General features: G+C 30.7%; 1 protein-coding gene across 1 annotated transcript in view; it reads left to right on the top strand.

Annotated features, from left to right (window-relative positions):
* LOC123298960 (dynein axonemal heavy chain 8-like) overlaps positions 1-25487 on the top strand; it is a 281682-nt gene that overhangs the window by 58604 nt on the left and 197591 nt on the right. The window contains exons 15-19 of the mRNA XM_044881061.1: positions 3824-4057; positions 4124-4329; positions 9060-9280; positions 15890-16175; positions 20376-20622. Of these exons, the coding sequence (XP_044736996.1) occupies positions 3824-4057; positions 4124-4329; positions 9060-9280; positions 15890-16175; positions 20376-20622 (1194 nt within the window). The remainder of the gene's footprint in view (positions 1-3823; positions 4058-4123; positions 4330-9059; positions 9281-15889; positions 16176-20375; positions 20623-25487) is intronic.

Raw genomic sequence — 25487 nt, forward strand, 5'->3', positions numbered from 1 at the left:
TAACTCCAAATTACGCATTTTTAACAATAAAAACACTATGAAGAAAATTGTTAAAAAGTCACGATATTTGAAATAATTTAACACGATTTTTATTGGCTACTGACCTGTGACGTCAATTATTAAGAATTACATATTTGCAAACACTGTTTTGAAATAGTTTGCATTTTTGTTTGTTAAATAATTCGTTTATTTTCAATTTTACATGAAAAATGGTTATTACTAAAGTTATTTGAAATTAAATTTCCTACAATTTTAGTTTTTGTTAATTTTTTCTTAGGATCAATATGTTTGATTTAGACGTACAAAGAGGTGGTTGTGAATTTTGTTTGTTGCACAAATAAGCATAAAAAATATATTTTTTATGTATAGCTGAAATTGAGTCCAAAATATACGTTTTTTTTCGAAGGCTTATATATCGAAAACGGTGAGGTTAGGCAAAAAATTCACAGAGTCAAAAAGTGTTTAGAATAGTCCAAAATAAAATGTCATATAGTTTTTAATTCCATTTTTTAACCAGAACCACAAAAAATCTTCATTTTCGTCTATAGTGAATTTTTGGCAAAATTACGCAATTTTTTTTTCAAACGCTTAATATATCAAAAAGGATGAGGTTTGGTGAAAGTTGTCAGGAGTACAAAAATGCTAAGAATAGTCCAATATATAATATCTAATGACTTTCAAATTAAGTTTTTGATCGGAACTACGAAAAAATCTTTATTTTCCTCAACAACGATTTTTCGGAAAAAATCCGCAATTTTTTTTTTCAAATGCAAAAATGTCAAAGCTCAAAAAATATTTAGAAATGTCCAAAATATACATTCCTATAGTTTTTTTAAATATTAATTAAAGAGAATATGGTGTCCGGGAGTAGGGAACTTCTGCCCCGCCGCATGGGTGTAAATCGAAAAAGCACAAGTACTCATATGTATATGACATTTTTGAGTACACTCAGACAAACATTTCCCACCGGATCCCATAAAAATCTGCTGACGAGAACTGAATTCCTTCAGTCAAATGCTTCATTTCCTACAGTAAAAATTAATAGTGTAGCAGTTATTGCAAAAAAAGGAACTCATCCCTTTAAAACAAGATGGCGGGCTTCCCCCAGGGGGTAGCATTACGACTTTTCAAATTTAAAGTAATCATAGCCAAAAAGTCGGACTTCCCCCAAAAATTCGATTTAAAAATCTTAGATTAGATTTTAAATCTAGGATGATTGTGCTTTTATTGATTTTGTGAAATATAACCGGAAGTTGAGGGGCTGAAGGTCAATTTTATCTAACTCAATTTGGACGGACAGGGAAAGTGCGCAAAATCTTAAAAACTGCGAAAAATTTGTATGAACTAATTTGAACAAAAAGGGTCTCCTGGGAATGCCAAAAAGTAACGGGAAACAAATATATTCATATACAGGTAATGATGCAAGTTCATAGTATATGTCTTCATCAAATAGTACATAAGGTTAAAAAAGAGACAATTTCTGAATAAACTTACGGAAAAGCGTCGTTTACTAGATACAGGCTGTTGAAATTTTGAAAAAAAAGGATATTTATACCATAAAGGTATATTCTCATAATCTCTTTAAAATTGGTAATTAGGCATTATGAGCTAACGATCTTTCATGATTTATTCCTTATGGTGATAAATTACGAAAAAAGTGGTTTCAAGGAAAAATAAAGGGGGGAGTGATATGTCAACATAAGCCTGTATATACAGTATGTCTCATAAATCCTTAGCCACCGTTTAATAAAGACTTTCTTCTAAGTTAAATCAGCTATAATAAAATGTTTTAAGCAAAAGCTGTTCGTATTAAAGTAAGAGACAGAAGAAAATTAAATTAAATTCTTCCTTTTAAAAACAAGAACATTCTTTGTTTGAAACATTTTTTTCGAAACATGAATAGCTTCCACAGGAGTAAAAAAAAACATAAATATTTAAATTTGGACCCCAATTTTGAGTTTTGGGCGTAACAAACTTTAACATTTAAAAGAGCACCTCAAAAACTCGAGCTCATCCTGAAACAAGATTAATAATTCCAGGGCTAAAATTGTATAATAAGAAATTCTATTTAAACAAGTGAAAACAAACAATTGACTGAGTTAATTGTTGAAATACCATGCATAGTCAGTGTTGATTTCTTTATAACATTACACATACAAACATGTGACACATACATAACTGATAATCAAGTATAGTACATATTATAAAATTTCCGCCTAATCGGCGCCCTCACGGGTAAACAGTGATGTTTACGAAAAAATGTTTCAAACAAAAGTTGTTTAATTTTTGATAAGGAACATTTTTTACATTTAAACTTTTGTTCTATCTCTAACGGTTTACAAGATGGGTCCTACGGAACCAAGACCCAATTGACCTATGATGCTCATTTACGAACTTGACCTCACTTTTTACGTCCTGAGTACGCTGTAAAAATTTCAGCTCGATATCTTTTTTCGTTTTTGAGTTATCGTGTCCACAGACGGACGGACGGACGGACGGACAACCGGAAATGGACTAATTAGGTGATTTTATGAACACCTATGACAAAATTTTGTTCCTAGCATCATTATTTTTAAGCGTTACAAACTTGGGACTAAACTTAATATACTATGTATATTTCATATATGCATGGTATAATAATAATAATTTAATTATCGAAGTGCACGATTATGGGGATGTAGCCAAAAACGGGTTTCCTTAAAATGGAGGCACTTCCCCCGTCTATTTTAGTAAGAATTTTGTGCATTTACATTCAGTACGTAACATTGAATCTTTTTAAATAAAAAAATTACTCTCGTAATTTAATGCAGAAAAAAATTCTCTGTAGTCTGAAGTAAGAATCCGTATAATTTTTTCTTTGTTCTTCAATTTTGATAAATAGTCTAATAAAATAAAATAGAATATCATGGTAATAAAAATAAATTTAATGCATCTTTGAAATTTTCCACAGTTGTTTATTATAGGTAGTAAACACATCGTAAAAAAGAAAGTCGACCTTTCAGGAGCGTACCTAATCCCCTTTTTTGGGTGGTAGTTTGGGGTTTTAATCAGTTTTACAAAAAATCGATTTATTTCGGCTTTCTAGCTTAAAAATTGACCGAGATAAGCCAATTTTTAAGTGGAATTTTTTGCTCATTCAATCAACTTTTATTTGAATCTTTCTTTCGTAAACATCACTGTTAATCCGCGAAGGCGCAACTTTCCTTTATCCGTGAGGGAAAAAAATTTGGTGTTCATTTTCTCAAAATCTGTAAAAAAAGTGTGTTGATTTTTTTTAGGTTTACTTCAACTAGTAGTTTTGTGAAATATTCTACTTTTTTTTCAGGTTTACTTCAACTTTTTTTTTACGATGTGTTTACACCCTAATAAACAACTGTGGAAAATTTTAAAGATGCATTAATTTTTTCCTTTTAGATATTTAGTTTAATTGTACTAAAATAGTACAAAGTTGGATTGTTCTTTGAGAGGAGAATAAAAACTTTCAAATAACTTTTCAAAATGAACACAGCTTTTTCAAATGAAAAGTAGCAAAAATTGTCCCCTCTCCTCTCTCTGGCTTTTAAGCCATGCGATATAGATATCTGAAAAAGTGTCAATTGTAGTAATCAATAATAAGGAGGCTTTTAACGGAAAATTATTGTAGATCATTCTAGAGCAGAATATCTGTTCGTTAGGAAATTATAGCAGCTATTTATGTCTGTATTGTACATAACCATAATGAAATATGAAAGGAAATAACTATAACGAAATATTAAAGGGGAGTTTAAGGAATGAAGAACGTATGCAGCAAATTTGAGTATAATTTTTTTTTTTTACTAAACAGATTGGCTTTGATGAAAAAATTCCCGAAAAAGTCGTATCAGTTATGTCAACATGGCGCGAAGTTGTACCATTAGAAAAGCAATTCAATGCTACAGGAGGTGTGGAGATATGGTTGGGAAAATTATTGGATTCAATGCGTGATACTTTGAATAGTTTAATATCCCAAGTAGATCAAATATTGAGATATTCAACGACATTTGATATTATTTATGCTTACCCAACAATGATTGGACAGGTAAATTTAATTCATTTTTCTCAAATATCTTTATCAATTGGAAGCAAAATAAAAATTCATTTCTAGGTTTCACTTTTGGCTATACAAATATATTGGACCTCAAAAGTTGAAGAAGCATTACGGCGTTCATTAACGGATAAAACTGTAATGCGTTTTGTCAACGCCTATTTTTTGGATGAATTGAATGATTTAATTGAAGATACAACTAAAACTTTATCATCAATGGAACGTACTCAGTTAGAAACTATGATTACAATTCATTTACATCAAAAGTAAGCGTTTTGTAGCTCAAATTTTTGAGCTTTGCTTATTAAATTCTGCTTTGTTTATTAAATATAGTGGAGCTCCTGGAGTATTAAAAACATAAATAGTTCGAATATTCGAGATAGTAAATGAAAAATAAAAAATATATAGAATGTTTAGTTAATAATATATAATATCTGGATGACCTTTGCTCGGTATTCTTAAAAAGACACAAATTTTATCACTAATAGAAGACCGTTTTAAATGTCTCCACACAAATACCAATTTGAATGTCCCGGTAATGTATTTTATTTCATTAACTACGATATACACCAATAGATGTCAGGAAGAGTTATAATTTGCATTGCCGGTTTCAGTTTTTCATGAAAAGACGGATAAAACGACGTTTTTTAAAAATGAAACCTTGCTAGATCGACTTTTCGCCCTAAAAAACCCCTGCATACTCTAATATATAAGATATATATATATATATATATATATATATATATATATATATATATATATATATATATATATATATATATATATATATATATAAATAAACAAGTTTACCTCTTGAAAAATTGTGTTCTTAATAAGATTTTTAACCCCCGAAGAGGCGAAGTTTGACCGCTGTGTGTGCCTGTCTGTGACATCGTAGCTCCTAAACGGATGAACCTATTTTCTTTTTTTTTTGTTTGAAAGATAATTTGACAGAGAGCGTTCTTAGTTATGTTTCAAGTGCGAGGTTACGGTTCCGTACCCGAAACATTTGTTTTTTTTTTTTTTTTAAATTAATTTTGTAAATTTCATATTGAAAAGTAAATTAATTTTTGCAATAATTCAAATAGTCTAATACATGGTAAGACTAACTATCAATAAATTTCGATTTTTGCCCAAATTTCCTAGATCAGCCACCATCAGTAAGAATTAGTCTTACTGATTCTTACTGATGATGACTACTTGGTAGTCGAAATACGTATTTATAAAATACAAAAACTGATCTAGGAAATTGGGGCAAAAATCGAAATTTATTTCGAAATATCCTAGAGTTCTCATTTATTATCTTCGATAATATTTATACTAAATATTTATGTAGAGATAGAAATCGAGACAAAGAATACTTGTTTTTTTTAAATATTTTACAATTTTTATATATCAATTATTTTCCTATTTTTTATTTAATGAAAATATTTTTAAAAAAGGTAGATTCAGATAAGAGCCTGTAGAATGGTTTAAATGATGAAAAACAGTAGAATTGTACCGTTTAAACGGTAAATCTAAAGGTTCAAAATTTGTTTTTTTTTAACTTTAGCTTCAAAAGTTATTTCTTATAAAACAATAAACAACTTTTGTTTGAAAATTTTTTCGGAAACATCACTGTTCACTCGTGAAGGCGTCTAGAAAATACCTTCAAAAATTTTTTCTGATTCAATAAAATGAAAAAGGACCTATTTTGTAAGCCGGTAGAGATAGAACAAAAGTCTAAATGTAAAAAATGTTTCTTATAAAAAAATAAACAACTTTTGTTTGAAATATTTTTTCGTAAACATCACTGTTTACCTGTGAAGGCGTCTAAAATATACTTTTAAAAAATATGAAATTGTCGAAAGTATTTCCTAGATTCTTTTTTCGTTTTTCGGGAGTGTTTCACAAAACTACTAGTTGACACTACATGCAAATTTTCAACTCCCTATCTTGTACAGTTTTGTAGAAAACGAACACCAAAGTTTTGTACTAATTTGCGCCTTCACGGGTAAACAGTGGTGTTTATTAAAAAATGTTTCAAACAAAAGTTGTTTATTTATTTATAAGAAACATTTTTTAAAATTAAACTTTTGTTCTATCTCTAATGGTTTAAAAGATAGTCAATTGAACTTTAGAATCGCAAACTCACTTTATACGTCCTGACCACGCTATAAAAACGTTTGTTTGTTATATTTTTTTTACCTTGCTATATACTTCATATATACAGGATATACATACTATTAAAAATATAATTATATGGTCAAATATTAACTTTTTTTTTAAATCGAAAAATCAAGAGCTCAAAAAACAAGTGGTAAACTTTGCAATTTATGGTATAAAAAACACAATCCCACTTCGACCAAACAAATTCATTCACTATTACAGAAATCCGAGGTCAAAACTCCCAGGCACTCCACTAATACTGCAATAAGTGCTTTGCAAATGTATCTAGATATTGATAATAATGGAGTTATTACTAAATGTCTTTTAAAATGTTCAAGTTTGATTACTCCTAAAAAAATATTTTTAAATATACCTACTCTCTGCAAAACGAAATTTATTTTTAAACAGGATATATTATATCCTAAGCGGCGATAACAAATAGACGCACTCACTCTAGACACATCGAATTTAGGGGTGGTAATTTGCTTGAGAGAAGTGTTGTGGTAGATTTTTCATAGTACTGCTAAAGCATATCTTGAAGCGTTTGGGGCATGGAGGAACAATGAGTAGCTAATTAAACGAAAATTTTACATAATTTTTTTTTCTTCAGATTTTCATTTTTACTCCAATCATCTTAGGGTTTCAACTTGGAACCTAACGGAATAAGTACAAATCTTTATTTTGATAGTACAAATGTTGTCTCAAAAGTCACATATGGTCACGCGTGCGTGCCCTTAGATATTCAAGGTCAAAGTTCTCGAAAATCAGTTTTTTGTGAATATCTCGTTTCTTTTGTCTTCAATTGTATTAACATTTATTATAAAAGTTGTAGAGGTTAAAAATTTCTGTCAATTTTGCCTGAAACTTGTTTTGTACATTGAATTTTTTTGAAATAGAGGGCGCAGAAGATTGTTCCCTCAGCTTAACGTATTTCAGTGCTGGGCCAATATTTATAAATATAAGATATTAAATAATAATTAGGCAAGCGAAGCGACTTTTTGGTGGTAAACTTTACAAAAAAAATACAAAAGATTTAGATTTATTTTATCAATCATTATTTTTAGAAAAAATTATATAAATAATAAATAATAAAAAACAACAGTATTTTTTATTTATTACAATGTAAATGTCAATATATATATATATATATACTAGCTGTTACCCGCCCGCTTTGCTGGGCAACATCCCCACTTGCACCCCTCCCTCCACATTTCCTTGCGTTGGATAATATTTTTGTAATGTACACGTCATGCTCTTTTATTTGATACCCCACTTAGGTATATTTGTAAATATTCGATATTTCCTTCCCACTTTCTCACTACACCTTTCTACCCTCCGAAGGTTAAAAAAATTTCTAAATGTAATTTAAAACATTCTGACCAAGTTTTGAACTATTAAAAGCCATAATTGAAAAATATGAATTTTTTATTCATGAACACCCCCGCAACCCCCCTTGTGGGTGGAATTTCGTAAAATCCGTTCTTAGCTGACCTCTACTTGGCAAAAGGAATATTCCTCCCAAATTTCAAGTCTCTAGGTCTTATAGTTCCAGAGATATCGTGATGAGTGACTATCTATTTCTATAGAAAGTCTCCTATATATTTATAGATATGCAGAGACAGTGGCACCATCTATGAGCTACAGCAAATACTTATATAGAATAGGCTACATTTAATATTAATTTTAATTGAGTGGCCATCTGTAGATTCTTTCAAGTATTAAAAAACGTCAAAATGAAAAATACAAAAAACGTGATATCAAAATTAATTTTTGCAGTTCTATAGTAGAGTAACTAAAAAAACTTTGTGATATTATTCGCGATAACATTCGCGAGCTATTACAAAGTTATACTTTTAGCTAGTTTAAGTAGTATTTAATGAATAATTATGGAAAAAAACGCATAATAGACTGGGATTTACGATTGGCCTTGTCTATTATACGGTTTTTTCACTTTATTAGCGATTAATTACTGCTTAAATAATTATTTAATCACCATATCTCTATATCTTTATATATATTATAAATGCCAAAGTAAGCATGTTTGTTTGTTTGTTTGTTACGCTTTCACGCTTAAACTAGCGAATGATTTTTAATGAAACTGTACAGTAATATAGCTCATATATTAGAATAACACATGAACTATAATTTATAAAGATATATTTAAAAAAATAAAAAAATTTAATTTAATTTGACATTTGAAATTACCATAAAATACAGATTTCTGTAAAAATAGTCAATATAAAATATTTCACGGCCATCTTCTCGGATATACTCAATGAATAATTACCATTATACATTTAAAAAAATTTTACCTGTGTAAACAATTATCCCCACCATTATTTCGAGTGTTATAGAAAAGGGATAAGAGGGAGCAATCTTTATCAATATTTACTTTTAAACCCAGCGAAGCGCTCTAGTACCTTATATTTATAAATATTGATCCGGCACTAAGGTACGTATAGCTGAGCGCTCCATATTCTACTCCCTCTATTTCCAAAACGGTCATTTTCTGTCATTAAATGATTTATTAATAATTTATTTGATATTTTAGGACTTTTTCAATGATAGTTTTACTTCACATATTCTTTTTCTGAATTTCAAACTAAATATTATGACTTCCAGAACAGATTTATTTCCACAAGCGAAAATTTATCAAAATTTTCTTTCTCCTATTCTAGATTTTATTTAAATATGCAAATGTTAATCTATTGTATCATTACATTTTATATATTATCCTGATATTTTTTTATGGTGTCACAATTAGGACAAAATTTTCCCCGCCCGTGACATCGAAATAATCCTGTCTTGTGTTTGTGCATAGTATTTAATGGAGTTATATATTTTATAGAGATATCATGGACGAATTGGTTCATTTAAGAGTGAAATCTCCCATTGATTTTGAATGGCAAAAACAAGCTCGCTTCTATTATGGATATGATTATGACAATTGTGTTGTACGCATAACCGATGTAATATTTATTTATCAAAATGAATATTTAGGAGTTACAGAGCGTTTATGTATTACACCATTAACAGATCGTTGTTATATTACGTTAGCACAAGCGATTTGTAAGTATATTAGATTTTTGTATTTTATCCATTCCACGCCAGATAGTTTAAGACCAGGGCCAAAATGGATTGATGCTAACATGTCGCAAAGTCTTGATCACCAGCAGGATGGCTCTTAATGCTTTCATTAAGAAACTAAAATGTTAACTTTTTGTATATATGAAATTTGATTCCTAGGCGATTTCGATGAAAATTAGGGATCAAGCAAAGTTCACCCTCTAGATCAAAAACTATATTTTGTCGAATGGTGCTTTTGTCCACGGGGTGGTAAAATATATTTTTTAAATGATAACGGGAATCGACAGAGGGATGAGTTATAAACAAAAATTGTCAATAAAGCGTATTTCGTCAAACTCAATACCTACTCTCTGAGTTATTTGCGATTGATATTCGAAGTATTATAAAAATGTCTTTATCGTTAAATCACTTGAAAAATAAAGTGACAAATAAAAGTTTTGAAGAAAAGAAAAAAAAATTTTGCGAAAAAAAAACATAAATTTTTTCTTTCTAAACTTTTTTTTGTAAGTTTATTTTCTTCGAGTTATTCAACTATAAAGATATATTTTTAGTTTTTTTTTGCATTTGAATTGAAATTTTTCTAAAGATATATATCCGAAACTTTTTCAGCATGTTGTCAGTAAATTGGAAAGCGACAAGTATTAATTTTAGTTTCCGTGGTAAATTCATCAGTTTTTGTGCTCAATGAAACTTAAAAAAAGTACGAGCAACTTTCTTTTCATTATAACTCCGTTAATTTTCATGCAAATTACTTCAACCTTTTTTCATCTTCAAGGTTTTTTTATAGTACTTTAAAAAGTGTGTGGCATGATTTTCAATCGCTAATAACTTGGAAAGTATTGACTTTTCGAAATATCTTTGAATGACTGCTTCGAATTTATCCTTCTATTTTTTAATTTTATTTAACCCTCGTATGCTAGTACTAAATTTACTTACGAATTTGCGTGTTCGTACTTGTTTTTTTCTTGATAATTTTTTGGTTTGCTACGACAATATCAACTTTTGCCTGTAGTGTGATCAAATTAACTTTTTGAATATTTTAATTCTGAGTTCGGAGAAAAAAGGTTTATTAAGCTTAGGCGCCGTAAAAAGGCGAAAAAAAAGAGCTGCGAATGAACCCGATTGGTCCATCGATGTCCCCACAAATTGCAAAAAACCATCGATTTTGCTCGAAAATTCAAAACTTCATAGCTCTTGTTGTTTTAAAGATTCAAAGCTGAGATTTAAATGGATTGTAGCTTTTGTGCCCATGAAGTATCACACAAAATTTCAGCAAGATTGAATGTATACTTTTTGCAAACCGCAGCTGAATTCAAAAAACATTACTTTTGTAAAATGGCCCTAAAAAAGTTGTGGTGCGGTAACGCGCTATTTTCTTTACCCGATCATATGCTTCAATAGTTAAAGTAATACATACTAAAGTGCCAACCTGTTTTATCTTTAGTAAAAGTTACTAAAATATTAATTTTAAATTACTATTATTTTAAATTATAACATTAAAAATAGGATGGGAGTAATGGGAGCAATTATTAAGAGACAGAAGTTATGTTACATTATAGTATGATGCATATGCATTTAATATTGTGATGCACTTACTTTTTTGAACTTTTGCTGCTATTTAGCTGTCTTGATGGATTATGTTTTGCTCTTTCGTAAGGCAAGAGTAAAAAAATAAAAATTTTATCGTATAATACCTTATTGTAACTGTATTTAACACATATTCTTTGCATGTGAATTTAATTGTTGCATTTGCCGTTAACAGTTTGAATAATTCCTAGTACTTCCACAAGTGACTATTAAATACAGTTACTTATATTATAAATGAGAAGAGGCACAAATGATTAACAATTTTTTTTATCATACTTTATTTTTTTAAATTGGTGATGGACATTGATAAATATATCTATTGTCTAAATCGGCTGTGTACTCATCTTCCTCTCCTTCCTCCTGTTGTTCTTCTTGAACATTATTCTCCTCACTCTCCTCATTTTCATATTCGTCGTTTGACGTTGAATTTATCAAATTCTCTACATCGTCATCTTCTATTGCGTTGTTATTTTCGTGTAAAGGGACATCAACGACTTCAACATTACTGCAAGTTTCACCGTGGCATGTAAAGCATAATTGAGTGTAGAAGGCGCAACGACAAGAAATTATTTTTAATACTTCCGCTGGTATGAGGTGTTCAGAGCTGTAAATCGGTAGCAAGCCATTAGGCGAGGTTTTCCATCCCCAGTTAGTCGGAATTTTATCATTCCCAAGCCATTTCTGCACTTGCAAATATACCCTTAGGCAATGCTGTGAAGCAGCTCCCTCAGTAGGTGGCAGAGAACGCAGCTGAAACGACGATCGATTTACTGATTTGCATAAAAGTGTAAATCGTAAATCATTTAACGACTGGTGATTATTTTTTCCGCCGTATAATTTACCAATGATTTGATTACCATTTTTTTAAATAATATTAGGTGTTGCCGAACAATCATTGAAGATATTTGCAAGCTGTCGCGCATGTTCATCTCCATTCATAAGCCTTACAATTGTATTCTTTCCTTGTTTGAATAACGCCGATGTTGACCCGCCAAAGGCGTGAAAAAACAATATCAAATGCCTCATGTGCGGATGTTTAAATTTTTAAACATCATAAAATTTTTACTCTTGCCTTACGAAAGAGCAAAACATAATCCATCAAGGCAGCTAAATAGCAGCAAAAGTTCAATATAGTAAGTGCATCACAATATTAAATGCATATGCATCATACTATAATGTCACATAACTCCTGTCTCTTAATAATTGCTCCCATTACTCCCATCCTATTTTTAATGTTATAATTTAAAATAATAGTAATTTAAAATTAATATTTTAGTAACTTTTACTAAAGATGAGAGGCTGGCTGGCACTTTAGTATGTATTACTTTAACTATTGAAGCATATGATCGGGTAAAAAAAATAGCGCGTTACCGCACCACAACTTTTTTAGGGCCATTTTACAAAAGTCCTGTTTTTTGCATTCAGCTGAGGTTTGCAAAAAGTATACATTCGATCTTGCTGAAATTTTGTGTGATACTTCATGGGCACAAAAGCTACAATCCATTTAAATCTCAGCTTTGAATCTTTAAAACAACAAGAGCTATGAAGTTTTGAAATTTCGAGCAAAATCGATGGATTTTTGCAATTTGTGGGGACATCGATGGACCAATCGGGTTCATTCGCAGCTCATTTTTTTCGCCTTTTTACGGCGCCTAAGCTTATTAAACGCTTTTTTATTTTTAACTCAATCCGACGGTGTCTGACGCGAAAGACCGGATTAGGCCACTTTACCATTTTTTTTGGACCCCTTCCGACCATCAAAAAATGTTAGATTTTAGTTTCTTCAATTTGTATCATAATGATCTACTAAATTCAATTTTTTTCTCCGAACTCAGAATTATCTAAAAATTGACGCCATTTTTTTTTATTTGATCACACTACTGCTAATAATAACTCTAAAAACAAAGACTAACGCGTTTTAGCCTTAACCCCCCTGCCTTCCCTTTTGTTTATAGATGGGTTGCTTTTAATTTTTTTGAAAATCAACTACAGTCCCTCGTAGAATTAGATAAGGGATATGTTCGATGGAGGACGAGTTTTAATTCACCTTAGCTTGTTCCCGCTTCCTGATTCAAATATTGTAAAAACGTGAATACGATTGTGTGCGAACAATTCTTGATTTTAGTAATGAAAAAATCGTTCCTTACAATGAATTAATAATTAATGATTAATGAATTTTTCCGCCTCAGGTTTTTTCAATTTTTTATGAGACAACTCGACATTGCAAATATGTAAACAAGACATTGACCAACTTGACAGCTCAAACATAAGTGTAGGCGCTGAATGCCTACAAAAAGATTCTAAAACTAGAACAAATTTTCAATTTTCTCATATATAATTATGTGGGGTTTTCTTTCGCTAAAGGTCCGCTTTCGACTTATAAACTAATAGTGGGCCGGAAAAATAATAAAACAATCGTGCTAGCTTCCTTACAGTATTAAAATATTATTAATTGGCCAATCTACGAACGTTTCAAACCAAGCCCTGTCCGCCGACCTTATGCAATCATTTTTGTTTAAAATTTTAATCATATTTCCGATTCTATTGGTCGTATCAACGCGAATAATAAAAAGAAATATTTGTTTTTTCAGGTTTAATAAAATAGTATAAAATTGTTTACTAAATTTTCAATAGATGGTCGTATAAACAATTAATTTGTTTATAAAAAAATTTCTCCCCACTGAGCGATGAGAAAATTGAAAATTCGGATGCAGCAAGTCAAAATATGTCAAAATAGACTTCTTCTTCGGTAGGACCTGTAAATGGGTAGGAAACCCACTCAGCGCCTACATTATACACAAATATTCAATATGGCGGTGAATGGATACCGTGCGAGAGATATTACCGAGAGTGAGAAAATGCCTCTATCCTACTCCTACCTGTGCAAGAGTATACCTTGTCTAATTCTACTATGATACAGTCCATGTTACTTGCTGATAGTACACGCAAAATAATTTTTAAAATTGGTTAAATAATAATTTTCATATAAACTTTCGCTCTTTATTTTTCACCGCACTGAGTAACTATGCTACATTTCAAGTAAATCGGGTGTATAGTTTCAGAGATCTTGTGATGAGTCAGTTAGTTAGTGACTGATATTTCGCCTGTGTATATTAAGATTTATAAATTATTTTGAGTGTTCCAAACGAAATCAAAATTTATTTGCGAAAGGTTAGCAGATTTTAGGATAAAACTTTTTATCTAAAACTGAAAAATAACGTTAGCGGCAAGTGACAATGAGCATGTTTTAAATTAACTCTATTCAGGCACGGTACTAATAATATCCGACAAAAGACAAAACGATATACTTGAGGCAGAATAGCATAAAATTGCCCTTTTTGGTACTGGCTGTTGATCGTAACGGTATTCCGCATTGATGGCCAATCATTAAATATTGATATTTTCTTAATTAAAGGGAATAGAAAAAAAATACACTCGTATCAGGAGTCGAATCCAGACCTCTTGGATTCATTAAAAGCACCTTAGCCATTTCGTTCATACGAGACACAGATTGTAATTGTTTCTACTGATCGATTTTTGTTTTTGTTTTGGAGACATTATTAATTAATTAATTATTTATTAGTTCATTTGTATTAACATTTTTGAAATATAAATTCTAAACAGCAGTTTAACGATTGGAAATGGTAAAGGAGGCTATAAGGAATATCAAATAAGCCTTTTTCCCAGTATGAAAGTCCCAGGGTATTTTTGGGGGTGAAAAAGGGGTGGGAATTTGTATAATTGCGTTTTCTAACTGTATGTATGTATGTATGTATGTATGTTCGGATTCGATTATCGCCTCGTGTATCTAGAGAACAAATGATGATATTGACATGGGGCCAGTTTCATTCAACTCATAAGTATGTAACTTAGACCTGATTAGATTTTGAGCAAAATCGGTTAAGCCGTTTTTTGTACCGCATGAAATATTGTATAATTGTCATTATTTTCACTTATCATTTATATAGTTTTAAAGTCGTCAGGGGTGCAGGGGGCGGATTCCTCTCTGGGGGCAATGGGGCGAAGCCCCCTGAAAAAAATTGCTTACAAACTTACAAAAAAATAATAAAGACGATATAAAATATTAAAACATATGATATTTTTTTATCCTTTCCACTGGGAAGTTAGTCGTGTGGACCTTTCGGATCGCACCTAGACCGCTTTTTGTTTTTTATTCTTACTTCTCCAAAAATAGTCCAATTTAAATTATAATTATGAAAAAAATATCTGTTTTTGTCCTTAATATCCAAAATTTTTTTCAAGTAAAACTATCGAGTAGTTTTTGAGATATTCAAGTTTTTCGATAAAAATCCGGTTTTCTTCAAATGAAAAATGCACTTCAGAAAATCATGATACCGGATTCATTTAAGGCTCTTTTTTTGGTTTTTACATCTATATTCATAAAAAATGAAGATTTACCATTTCTAATCGTTAAATTGCTGTTTACAATTTTTTTTTTTTTTTTTTTTTTTTGAGTAAAATTGTTAATATATCTGGTCTATATGATTTGTTTTTGCTCTCTTGTGTACAAATTCATTCACCAAAGTCTTGAAAATTGTAGACTTTGATGGTGGACATCATGCGACATTAGGTTTTACTCTAATCAAGTTAGAAAATTGATCTTCATAAAAACAATTTTTGTTTAAAACATTTTTTCGAAAACGTTAGCTATGCGACTTAAAAATATATCATTATTGCATTTAATCGAAAAAAATACGCTTACAGTCTATCGATAATTGTAGGTCAAAGTCATGGACACAGTTGAATGTCCTCTATTGCCCTTGACAACTTTTGGTCAAAGAATTTTTTCGTAATTAGCGTGTTTTCTTTCGATTTGCTATACAATGCAAAAAATCGATTTTTTGCAAATTTTGACTACCTGGAACCCCTTAAGATTTTTACAGCGCAATTATGAAGGCTCCCTTTGTTCATCTTTAATGACGGAATCCTTAAAATTAAGCAACTCATTGAGTTCCTGGCCTGATACGTCTGATTAAATTTTAGGGATGAATCAAGGTGGAGCACCTGCAGGTCCAGCTGGTACAGGAAAAACGGAAACAACAAAAGATATGGGTCGTGCATTAGGCAAATTTGTTGTTGTGTTTAATTGTTCTGATCAAATGGATTTTCGCGGATTGGGACGTATATTTAAAGGATTAGCACAATCTGGTTCATGGGGTTGTTTTGATGAATTTAATCGAATTGATTTACCTGTGCTGTCCGTAGCTGCTCAACAAATTTATATTGTTTTAATGGCACGAAAACATCGAGAACCGTATTTTATATTTAGGTATATATATATACCAGGCAGTTCAGTCTGGCAAGCAATTCACTTTTTATAATTTGCTTTTTATAGGTGTCACATTTTGAAAAATATACGGTAGCCAAAGCTGCTTCAAAAAATGTATTATTTAGGAGCATACGAAAAAAATGTATTATTTAGGAGCATATTTGTGTGACCACGAAATGATAATGGAAGGTCCTATGAAAGTCAATTTTTAAATTTCAAATGGAAAACCATTTTTTTAATGGCGATGCGTATGAAAAAATATTTTTTTGAATCTGAATAGAAACTATTCGGCATACAAAAAACTGGTTCGAACATACAATACACTCTTCTTTATTTCTAATATACGAATCGGCAATAGAAAATGATTTGTATTTTAAAGTTGACCTTCATAGAGCCTTCAATGATCACTTCCATGATCAAGGTCACCAAACTATGATAACTAAATAATTTTTTTTGAAGCATTATTCTTTCATAAAAAGCTAGCTTTGACGACATCCTTATGCTTACATGACACCGCGCATCATAACATATGAAGGATGTTTAAATATAGTCTTAAGTTTGTAACGCTTAGAAATAGTGATGGTAGAAACAGCTCAAAGTATATATTACGTATAAAACTTTATATATTAAATCTTTCTTCATAACATTATGTAATTTAACAATCCGTGAAGATTGTTAAATGACATAAAATGCGCATAGATATTCATCCACACATGCTATTTAAGATGAGTTGCCAAAGTGGCACTCTGCAAGAGGACCCCGTGCGATGCATTCATAGGAAATTTTCAAAATATTGCAACTTTTATGTATTTTTGAACAGCTTTTTCTAAAATATAGCCTTCTTGGTCCGTATTTCAAGAGAGTCGGTTTCTTGGTCCGCGTATATTTTGTAAGTTATATATTCAGTCGAATCTACAATGTAATAACACCGGTTAGTTCATTCCTCCCTAATTTCAATAAGAAAAGAAATATCTAAAATTCAGTAGTATATCCCATAAACATATAATTACGCACCTCCCACCCTGTAAAATTTCTATAAGATACCACCAAACAATTAATAAATATTAGTATGCTTAATTATGCAACACTCTTTCAATAAGCAATCTAATAGAATTATACAATTATTTACTACTTATAGGCCAGTCATATCTACACTAGAAATCGCTAAAATCCTAAGAAAACGGATAGTTCTGATTTTTAATATTTTGTTAGGACCACTGTCAGTAGCGTATATCCAAGTTTGCAGCTTCGAAGATCCTGTGCTAACTTCGTAAAACTCGAAAAACCTCGAAATTGCTTGCCCTTTTTTTAAATTTTTAAATAAAGGAAAATCGCTACAATTTAAACTCCGTAGTTTTAATACTTACCGAAATACAGATCCCCAAATATTGGCAATTTTTTCGAAACAAGTGAAATTTTAATACTAAATCTATTTTCGACTCTGATATCGGGGAAAATACTCATTTTATGGGTAAAATCATAGGAAAAGATGTTGCAGCAAATGTACTTACCTTTAATATAAGCAAAGAACGATGTGAATGATTTTGCTAATAAAAAGCCACAAAAAATTTATTTCGGAAAAAACACACGCTTTCTTGCCAAAAACTTAAAATAAATTTTAAACCTTTTTTAAATTGTCAAAAACGCGGGCATCCAATTTGATGACGTAATATCGATATCTTTATACGAAATAACACAAAAAAGTTTGACAGATATATTCATAGACATCTGATTATAATAAAAATAAATACTTATTATCTATGGATATATTATACCCAGCTGTCTACATTGAACTAACTGATGGTCTATGGCTCATACCGATATGATATCACGTGATATACGGTTTAAAAATTACGATTTTTTATTTTTAATATTTTAAAAGAAAAATGTGCTTTTCTGACTCGAAATCAGAATATTTAATTATATTTTTACATAAATTTTAACTTTTTTAAAATTTCATAATTTATTTTTGACTAACGATAATACCCTATTTGACGCTGAACTTAGTTATATTTTTGTTCAGCTAGCTGAATTCCGAACTTGACGCTCAAAGCCACCGCCAAAGGTCATCATGAAGTGACATCTGACTGATGAATTTGACGCTGCACATAGTTCTATTTTGTCAACTAGGTGAAGTCCTAATTAGTGGATTAGTGGATCAAAGCCAGCGTCAAGCGTCATCATGAAATTATCTCTTAAGAGTCCGTGTATTTTTGTATAATTCTAGTTAATTATATCTCTTAAACGTTACGGTAAAAAAATCTATAATTTTTTGCCATAACGTAAGAAACTATCATATTTTGAATAAATTAAAAAAATATAGAAATTAACTGCAACCCTCGATACTGCCATACTACCTTAAAAAATAACTATTTCAATTTATGAACGATTATTAAATTATAAAGTAATATAAACAACAACTCACACTAAACAAATTTTCGAACGAATTGCATTAAATCACACATCCGGTCAGATCAGAAATCACGATGGGAATGAAGATCGTACCCAAATAAAGCGCATCAAATTCCATAGGGAAATTTTCTTTACAATGCCTGCTTCAAATTTTAAGTAAATATTGGTTACTAAGTGTAAAAAATTTGTGAAAAGAACTAAAAAAATATTTACAAAAGTTGGATGGAAAAAAATTAATCCTTATTAAGCAAAAAATTCGGTAATGATCGAGCATTGCAGGTTGCTATTTTTAAAGGCTAGAAAAGATAAAATTGCGAGTTTTAAAATTCCATCATCAGCGTTGCAAGTAGACCAACTTTTTGTTATTATTTTGATCTAATAGAGTTCTAGAATGATCATATTGCAGAAATGGTTAACTTTCACTGCACTGTAAATGCCGTATGAGCTTCTTGTTATTATCATCTTTATTAGTCAAATTGTACCCTTTGCAACAAAGTCTTACAAGGAATGTCACTTTGGCAACACATCTTAAAGTGAAGGTGGAGCGGATATTATGTCGCTTAGCAAACCCACTAAAATATTAATACCAAACTATGTATTTACATAATGAGTTCCTTAAGATACTTAATCCAATTAATCTACGAAACGGATGGCAAAAAAAAGTTAAAAAAACTATTTTCTTGCGATTAAAATTGGAAAGTTCCATATCTCAAAAAAACCTATCGATTGACGTATGGTTAAGTCCGATTTGGATGCGTAGGTGCCGAGAAAACTTGAAAAAATTAGTGAAAGTAGTTGTTTTTACATTTGATTATAATTTTTTTTCTTTTTCGATTTTAAAGTTGATATATAGTGAAGTTATAAGTAATAGATTCACAAATCTTCAGATTCTTATTTAGCAAAAAATTTTGAGAATTTTTAAAAATATCGCATTTTTTCAAAAAAGAACACTTTTCGTAAAAACTTTCCTCTTGGTCGAGGGATTATGGTAAAGTTGTTTTTCGGGGCTTAATCTCTTCGTCTAGACTTCTTCGAGCATAATATTTTATCAGTAAGTGTAAGTTCTTTCATTTTTGATGGCGAAATCTGTCCTTGAACAAAGTGCATTTTTTGGGATGCAGAAACACTCGATTTTAACGGGATCATAGGCATCGTTACAAGAAAGATAATAATTGCAAATATTTTTTTAAATGTAAAGTATTTATTAGTAACGTTTGCAAGTTTCAGAGCTCTACGAGTTTTACTTTTTTCCGCAAAAACCCTTCCTAAAAAAATGCACTTTTCATTGCCCGATTTCGGCATAAAAAATTCGTGAAGATTTGTGAATATATTACATATAATTTCACTATAAATCAACTTTAAAATCGAAACAGAAAAAAAGTTATAAGAATAAAAGTTAAGTAAATGTAAAAACGACTACTTTCACTCATTTTTTCAACTTTTCTCGGCACCTACGCGTTCAAATCGGACTTACCATACGTCAATCTATAGGTTTTTTTTGAGATCAAGAACTTTCTAATTTAATTTTTCTGCATTGGAGGTCAACTTTTTTTTAATCGCAAGAAAATTGTTTTTTTTTTTTTTGACTTGTGTGAATTTTTTCGGTTAACTTAGCTATTGATTAGTGGCAAACAAAAACTGTATGTTTCTTAGCTTGTTTCCTTCTATAACGTATTTTTTGTTTTCTGATAACAATTTTGTTTAATTTAATATTGGGCCTCCGTAGATTAATTGGATTAACTACCTTCATTCGGTAAAATTGTAATTTTCAAAAAATGTATTTTTAAGCGATGGTGATACGGTAGACATGAACATTGAATTTGGTATTTTTTTGACAATGAATCCAGGATATGCTGGCCGACAAGAATTACCGGAAAATTTAAAAGTAATGTTTCGAACAGTGGCTATGATGGTACCAGATCGACAGATTATTATTCGAGTAAAATTAGCGTCTTGTGGATTTAAAAATAACACAGTACTGGCAAGAAAATTTTTCACATTATATACATTATGTGAAGGACAATTGTCGAAACAGGTAAATGATTTATAAATGCTTTTGGTGTATTTGAAATGCACAGCATGGGTTTTGATATTTGAAAGGCGGCCCTGTGTCTATGTTAAGAGTCCTCAATATAAGCTATACAAACATTGCTGGTTCTCAAATCAATTGCATTGTTGCATTCTCTTATAATATATTCTTAATTTCACTATAATTTGTTTACAAAACATTACTTATCTAGCTACGGTTCGGCTTCAAATTATTTGAATTCGATTTTTATATTTTTGAACTTTTTTTTTTATTAATTAAAATTGGCTTCAGCAAATTTGCTATACAGAAAATTTTTGAACTTGAATATGTAAAAGATAAACTTAAGACGCAAAAATGGGCCAATGATAAATTGCAGTAACATTTATTTTCTATAGCTTTGCTTATCTGGGAAATTTCAAACTTTGCTTGTTTAATTTATACAGCCACAATTTCTTTACGATAATTAGTGTATGGAAGTAAACGGGAGGGAGTATTTGGATTTTTATATTATTTATTAATTAATAGTCGCATTAATGAATGTTTTAACTCGGGAGTCCTCAATAGCAGCTCCGATTTTGATAATTCTTTTTTTCAAAATGATTCTTTTTATATCTTATTTAAAATCAGAAATATTTCAGAAGGGGGAATAATCTAGCGGGAGAAAGGCAATAGATATCCCGACTGATAAATTGACGCCCAGCGTAAATTGCTAAAGATAGAAGTTCGAAATGTATAGAGGATATTGATTTTATACCGTAGGAGTTATTTAAGGAAGGGTTTTTCGAAATTCTTTCCCTAAAGAGATGAAATAGGGGATGAATGTGTGTATGATGATATATAAAAACCTAAAAAAGTTTACAACTTAACCGTTTTTAAAAATTCGTTCACCTATAGAATTTTACGTTATCTGCTTAAGTAGCATGGGCTATCCAAGTATATTTTTAAGCAGCGTCGCGATAATAAAAACTGATAAAATGAACTTTTTACTAGGTCACCCAGCTGACCATTTTCATTGAATAAAAAGATTGTAGAACCATTATAGAATTTTTCTTCAAAATTTGGATACGTAATAGTTAATGGTTTTTTTGTATAAACTTGTGTGTTTATCGTTTATTAACTTGTGTCTTTTTCGTATAAACTTATAAATAAATTTAGTTTTACACAAAATTTATCTAGGTTAGGTTAGGTTAGAGTGGCAGTCCTGGGGTGGGACATACGTAGACCACGGGGTCCGTTGTGATACCGAAAACGAATTGGCCCAAGCCCGAGCCATTATTCCAAGAGCCATTTTGAGCTGTTTATGAGCAGCAGGAGTGCTTTGACGGCAACGGACTTCAGAGAGTTCAACAAAGACTGGACAATGACAGAGAGATGAGACATCGTTTCCTCCTCACCCACACTGTGTCAGCTCCTGCAATAGTCGTGATACACTGTCAGTTCCAGGCGTTCAGTATGCCTGCCACCCAGCCAGTTTCCTGTAATAATCGCAATAATTTTGCTAATAGAGGCCCTTGGAAGCGATATTAGCTCTTCGGAACTCCTACGATTGTACCCTTCTTATGATATCCTTTTTAAGGAGTAGCTTGCAGTTCGCGAGCAGTTTGCTATCCGACAGCAAGTTTATTTAAGAATAATAACAAACAAACTTTCGTTCTGAATGTTGCCGAAATTCCCAGCTTAGCCATCCAAATTTCCCTTCTTATTAATTTTTCATTTCTTTTTATTTGTTGTTCTGCTTTAGTAAAGTCATGTAAAATATTATTCATTGAATTACATTCAACTACACAGCAATGTCTATATAGAACAGTCTTACCTTTTATTTAAATGAATGGCAGACTGTAACAACTTTTTCCTATGTTTTACAAACAAATATTATTATTTTATATATTTTTCTGATGCTTGTGGCTGTATATATGTCCTCTATCATTGGCAGACACTAAAAATTGATTGTTTTTCTGTTACGAGCTGACGGTCTATTATGCGACTAAGTAATTTTAAAAGAAATGAAATATGCTAAAAATAAATTGGCAAATGGCAAACGTTTTTGGCATTATTTGATTGGAACTCTTTAAAAGAGACTTACATGAAAATTAGTAACTCTACACTTTCAATATATTTTGATCCAGGGAATTCATTTTCTCAAAATACGCGGAAATCCATAAATTATTTCAACTTAAGTAAAAAAATTTCATTTCAATTTTTTTTTTGTATTATATGAATGTAAATCTTTTTAAACTTGTAGGGTTTTATTGTACGAAATAATTATTTTTATTTAATTACAAATTATTTATTTATTCTTCGCATTTTATAAATTATAACACAAATCCATCCTACAAAACTATATTCATTCTATTCGATACACTAATCTATCACAGTCAACCACTCAACATGAACGACGCCATTTCTTCTCTGTATTCATGTCGTTATATATCCTGAATTACTAAACTTATACCAACTTCACTCAATTATCACTAGTAACCAAATGTCCCTACAAACTCAAATTGTAATCATTATTTTCGATTCATTTTGACTTAAGAACTTATTTTCGACTCATTTCATTTGCCGATCGACTGTACTAAATACTGAGACATTGTATTTATACATATACACAAACCTGCATATTTATCTAAGTTAAAAGTATTTTTTAGTTTTGTTACGTTCACAAAAAATCTACCATTAGTTAATTTATCAAGTAAGTTGTTTTTGAGAAGTTTTTAAGTTGTGATGTAAAATTTGTCACTAAAAGTGTACTGATACAATTAACCAATGCATATTTAGTAGGGGTTTGCAGGATTCTAGTCTACAAAATTAAATAAAAAACGAACAGTTCATACTGCGCATCAGGTCTTGCTACACAGTGTCCCAGGAAAACTGTGCCTTAATACATATACATAACTCTATTCTTTATAAAATAACACTTTTTGAAAGTAGACTAACGGACTAATTGGAGATGAATCATAAACTGAATAGCCGACAATTTGGATTCAGTAAGCAAAGATCGAGGGTCAAAGCGTTTGATCACGTAGTCTCTATAGCTCAGGTCATTAGGAAGGAATCCTTTAACAACAGGAAATTTTGCTTGCTAGTTTCACTGGACATTAAGAATGCTCTTGGCTCGGTGCCATTGACGATAATTATGTCTGAACTGCGAAAAAAGCGAGTACCTCTTTACTGGGTAAAGATTCTGTACAACTATCTTGCTGACAGATCGTTAATAGTGGGCGAAAATACTTTCAACATAACGTCGGGTGTACCACAAGGCTCTGTGCTTGGTCCAATACTGTGGAACGAAGCCTACGATAGTCAGAGAAAACTGAAGCGGTTCTTTTATAGGAGCGGTTCAAAAAGGAGCAAATTAAATATCTAGGAGTTGTTTTTGAGAGAGGTTGTTGAAACTACAAGGAATTATGCCACTTGTTAGTGGACCAAAAACCTCGTCAAAGAATCATTGGTGCTGTTGCCCATTCTATTATGGGGCCATGAACTGTCAATCAAGTGCAACCTCAAAGTACTTGAAAAAGTGCAACGAAGGATAACTCTTCGGGTTTGTTCTGGATTTACAACTATTTCGACGGAGGCTGCCCTGGTACTAGTAGAAATTCCACCGATTGATTTGTTAGTGCGTGAAAGGTCGGCATAATACAGCAAGCAAGTAGAAAAATGGACATATAAAAGTAGTAGTATTGAGATAGTCGATAACTTCAAATATATATGGCTACACTTCAATTGGAATGGAAAATGGGACATGCACTCTAGAAAAGCAATAATGAAGGTAGAGAAAGAATTTTTGATCATAAGAAGGTTTATTATGGAAACCAATGGATGCCAGCCAGTACCTTAAGACGCATAGTTGAGAATCTAATAAAGCCGGTTCTTACTTATGGATGTCAGATATGGGGTAATATAGAAAGGGTAATAAAGTTAGAAAAAGCAAGGAACAAATTATTTAAGGAAATATTAGGTGTGAGCGCGGTTGCAGTAAATAATGCTGTTTTGCTTGAAATAAGAAATTTACCATTAGAGTGTGAGATAGTAAAAAATGAAATATAATACTATTTAAAGCTAAAGTGTAACTTTAAGGAAGAATTTTTGTTGACTTCGAGTTGAACATAGTTATTGAAATAAATACCACGATACTCGAAATAAAATTGTATTTCAAGTATCATGATATTTATTCCAAGTGTAACTCACAAAAAGCTATTCAAAGGGCGTGTGTACTGAATAATAATATGTACAGTGAGCATAAAGCCTGCAATGCAAAAATGGAAATAAAACTAGATGAATTAGAGATAATGATAAGTGGAAAAAAATGAAGTAACTACGCCCTTGTGGAAATAAATCTGTTCTGGAACTCAGAATATTTAGTTTGAAATTCAGAAAAAGAATATGTGAAGTAAAACTATCTCTGAAAAAGTGAGAAAATATCAAAAAAATTATTAATTAATCATTTAATGACAGAAAATGGTAATAGATTGAGACTCTTTAAAAAGAAATATTCCGACTTCTCCTAGAAGACTTTTTCAGAATTAATCAGAGATTTTATGAAAATTAGTTATCAAAATAAAGTAAAAGTAAGATGTTTCTGAGTTTTTCACAGTTAATCAGTAAAATTTAAAACATTTCACATTTTCGAAAAATTAATTACTGTAGGTTTTACTTTAATCATATGGAATACTTCTCTTAAGGAAAATAAAAATTTGACAGGAAATTATTTAGAGTTTTTCTGACGTATTTATTAACTCTGAAGAGTAACCAGAACTACAGAATAAGCTCATAAAGACAAAGGGAAAAAGTTATTTACCAATTTTCGATCTGAAGCCTACTTTGATAGATAATTAATATGATATTAATACAAAGTAAATAGTTTTATC

Source organism: Chrysoperla carnea, chromosome 4 (assembly GCF_905475395.1).
Source record: "Chrysoperla carnea chromosome 4, inChrCarn1.1, whole genome shotgun sequence".
Taxonomy (NCBI): Eukaryota; Metazoa; Arthropoda; class Insecta; order Neuroptera; family Chrysopidae; genus Chrysoperla; species Chrysoperla carnea.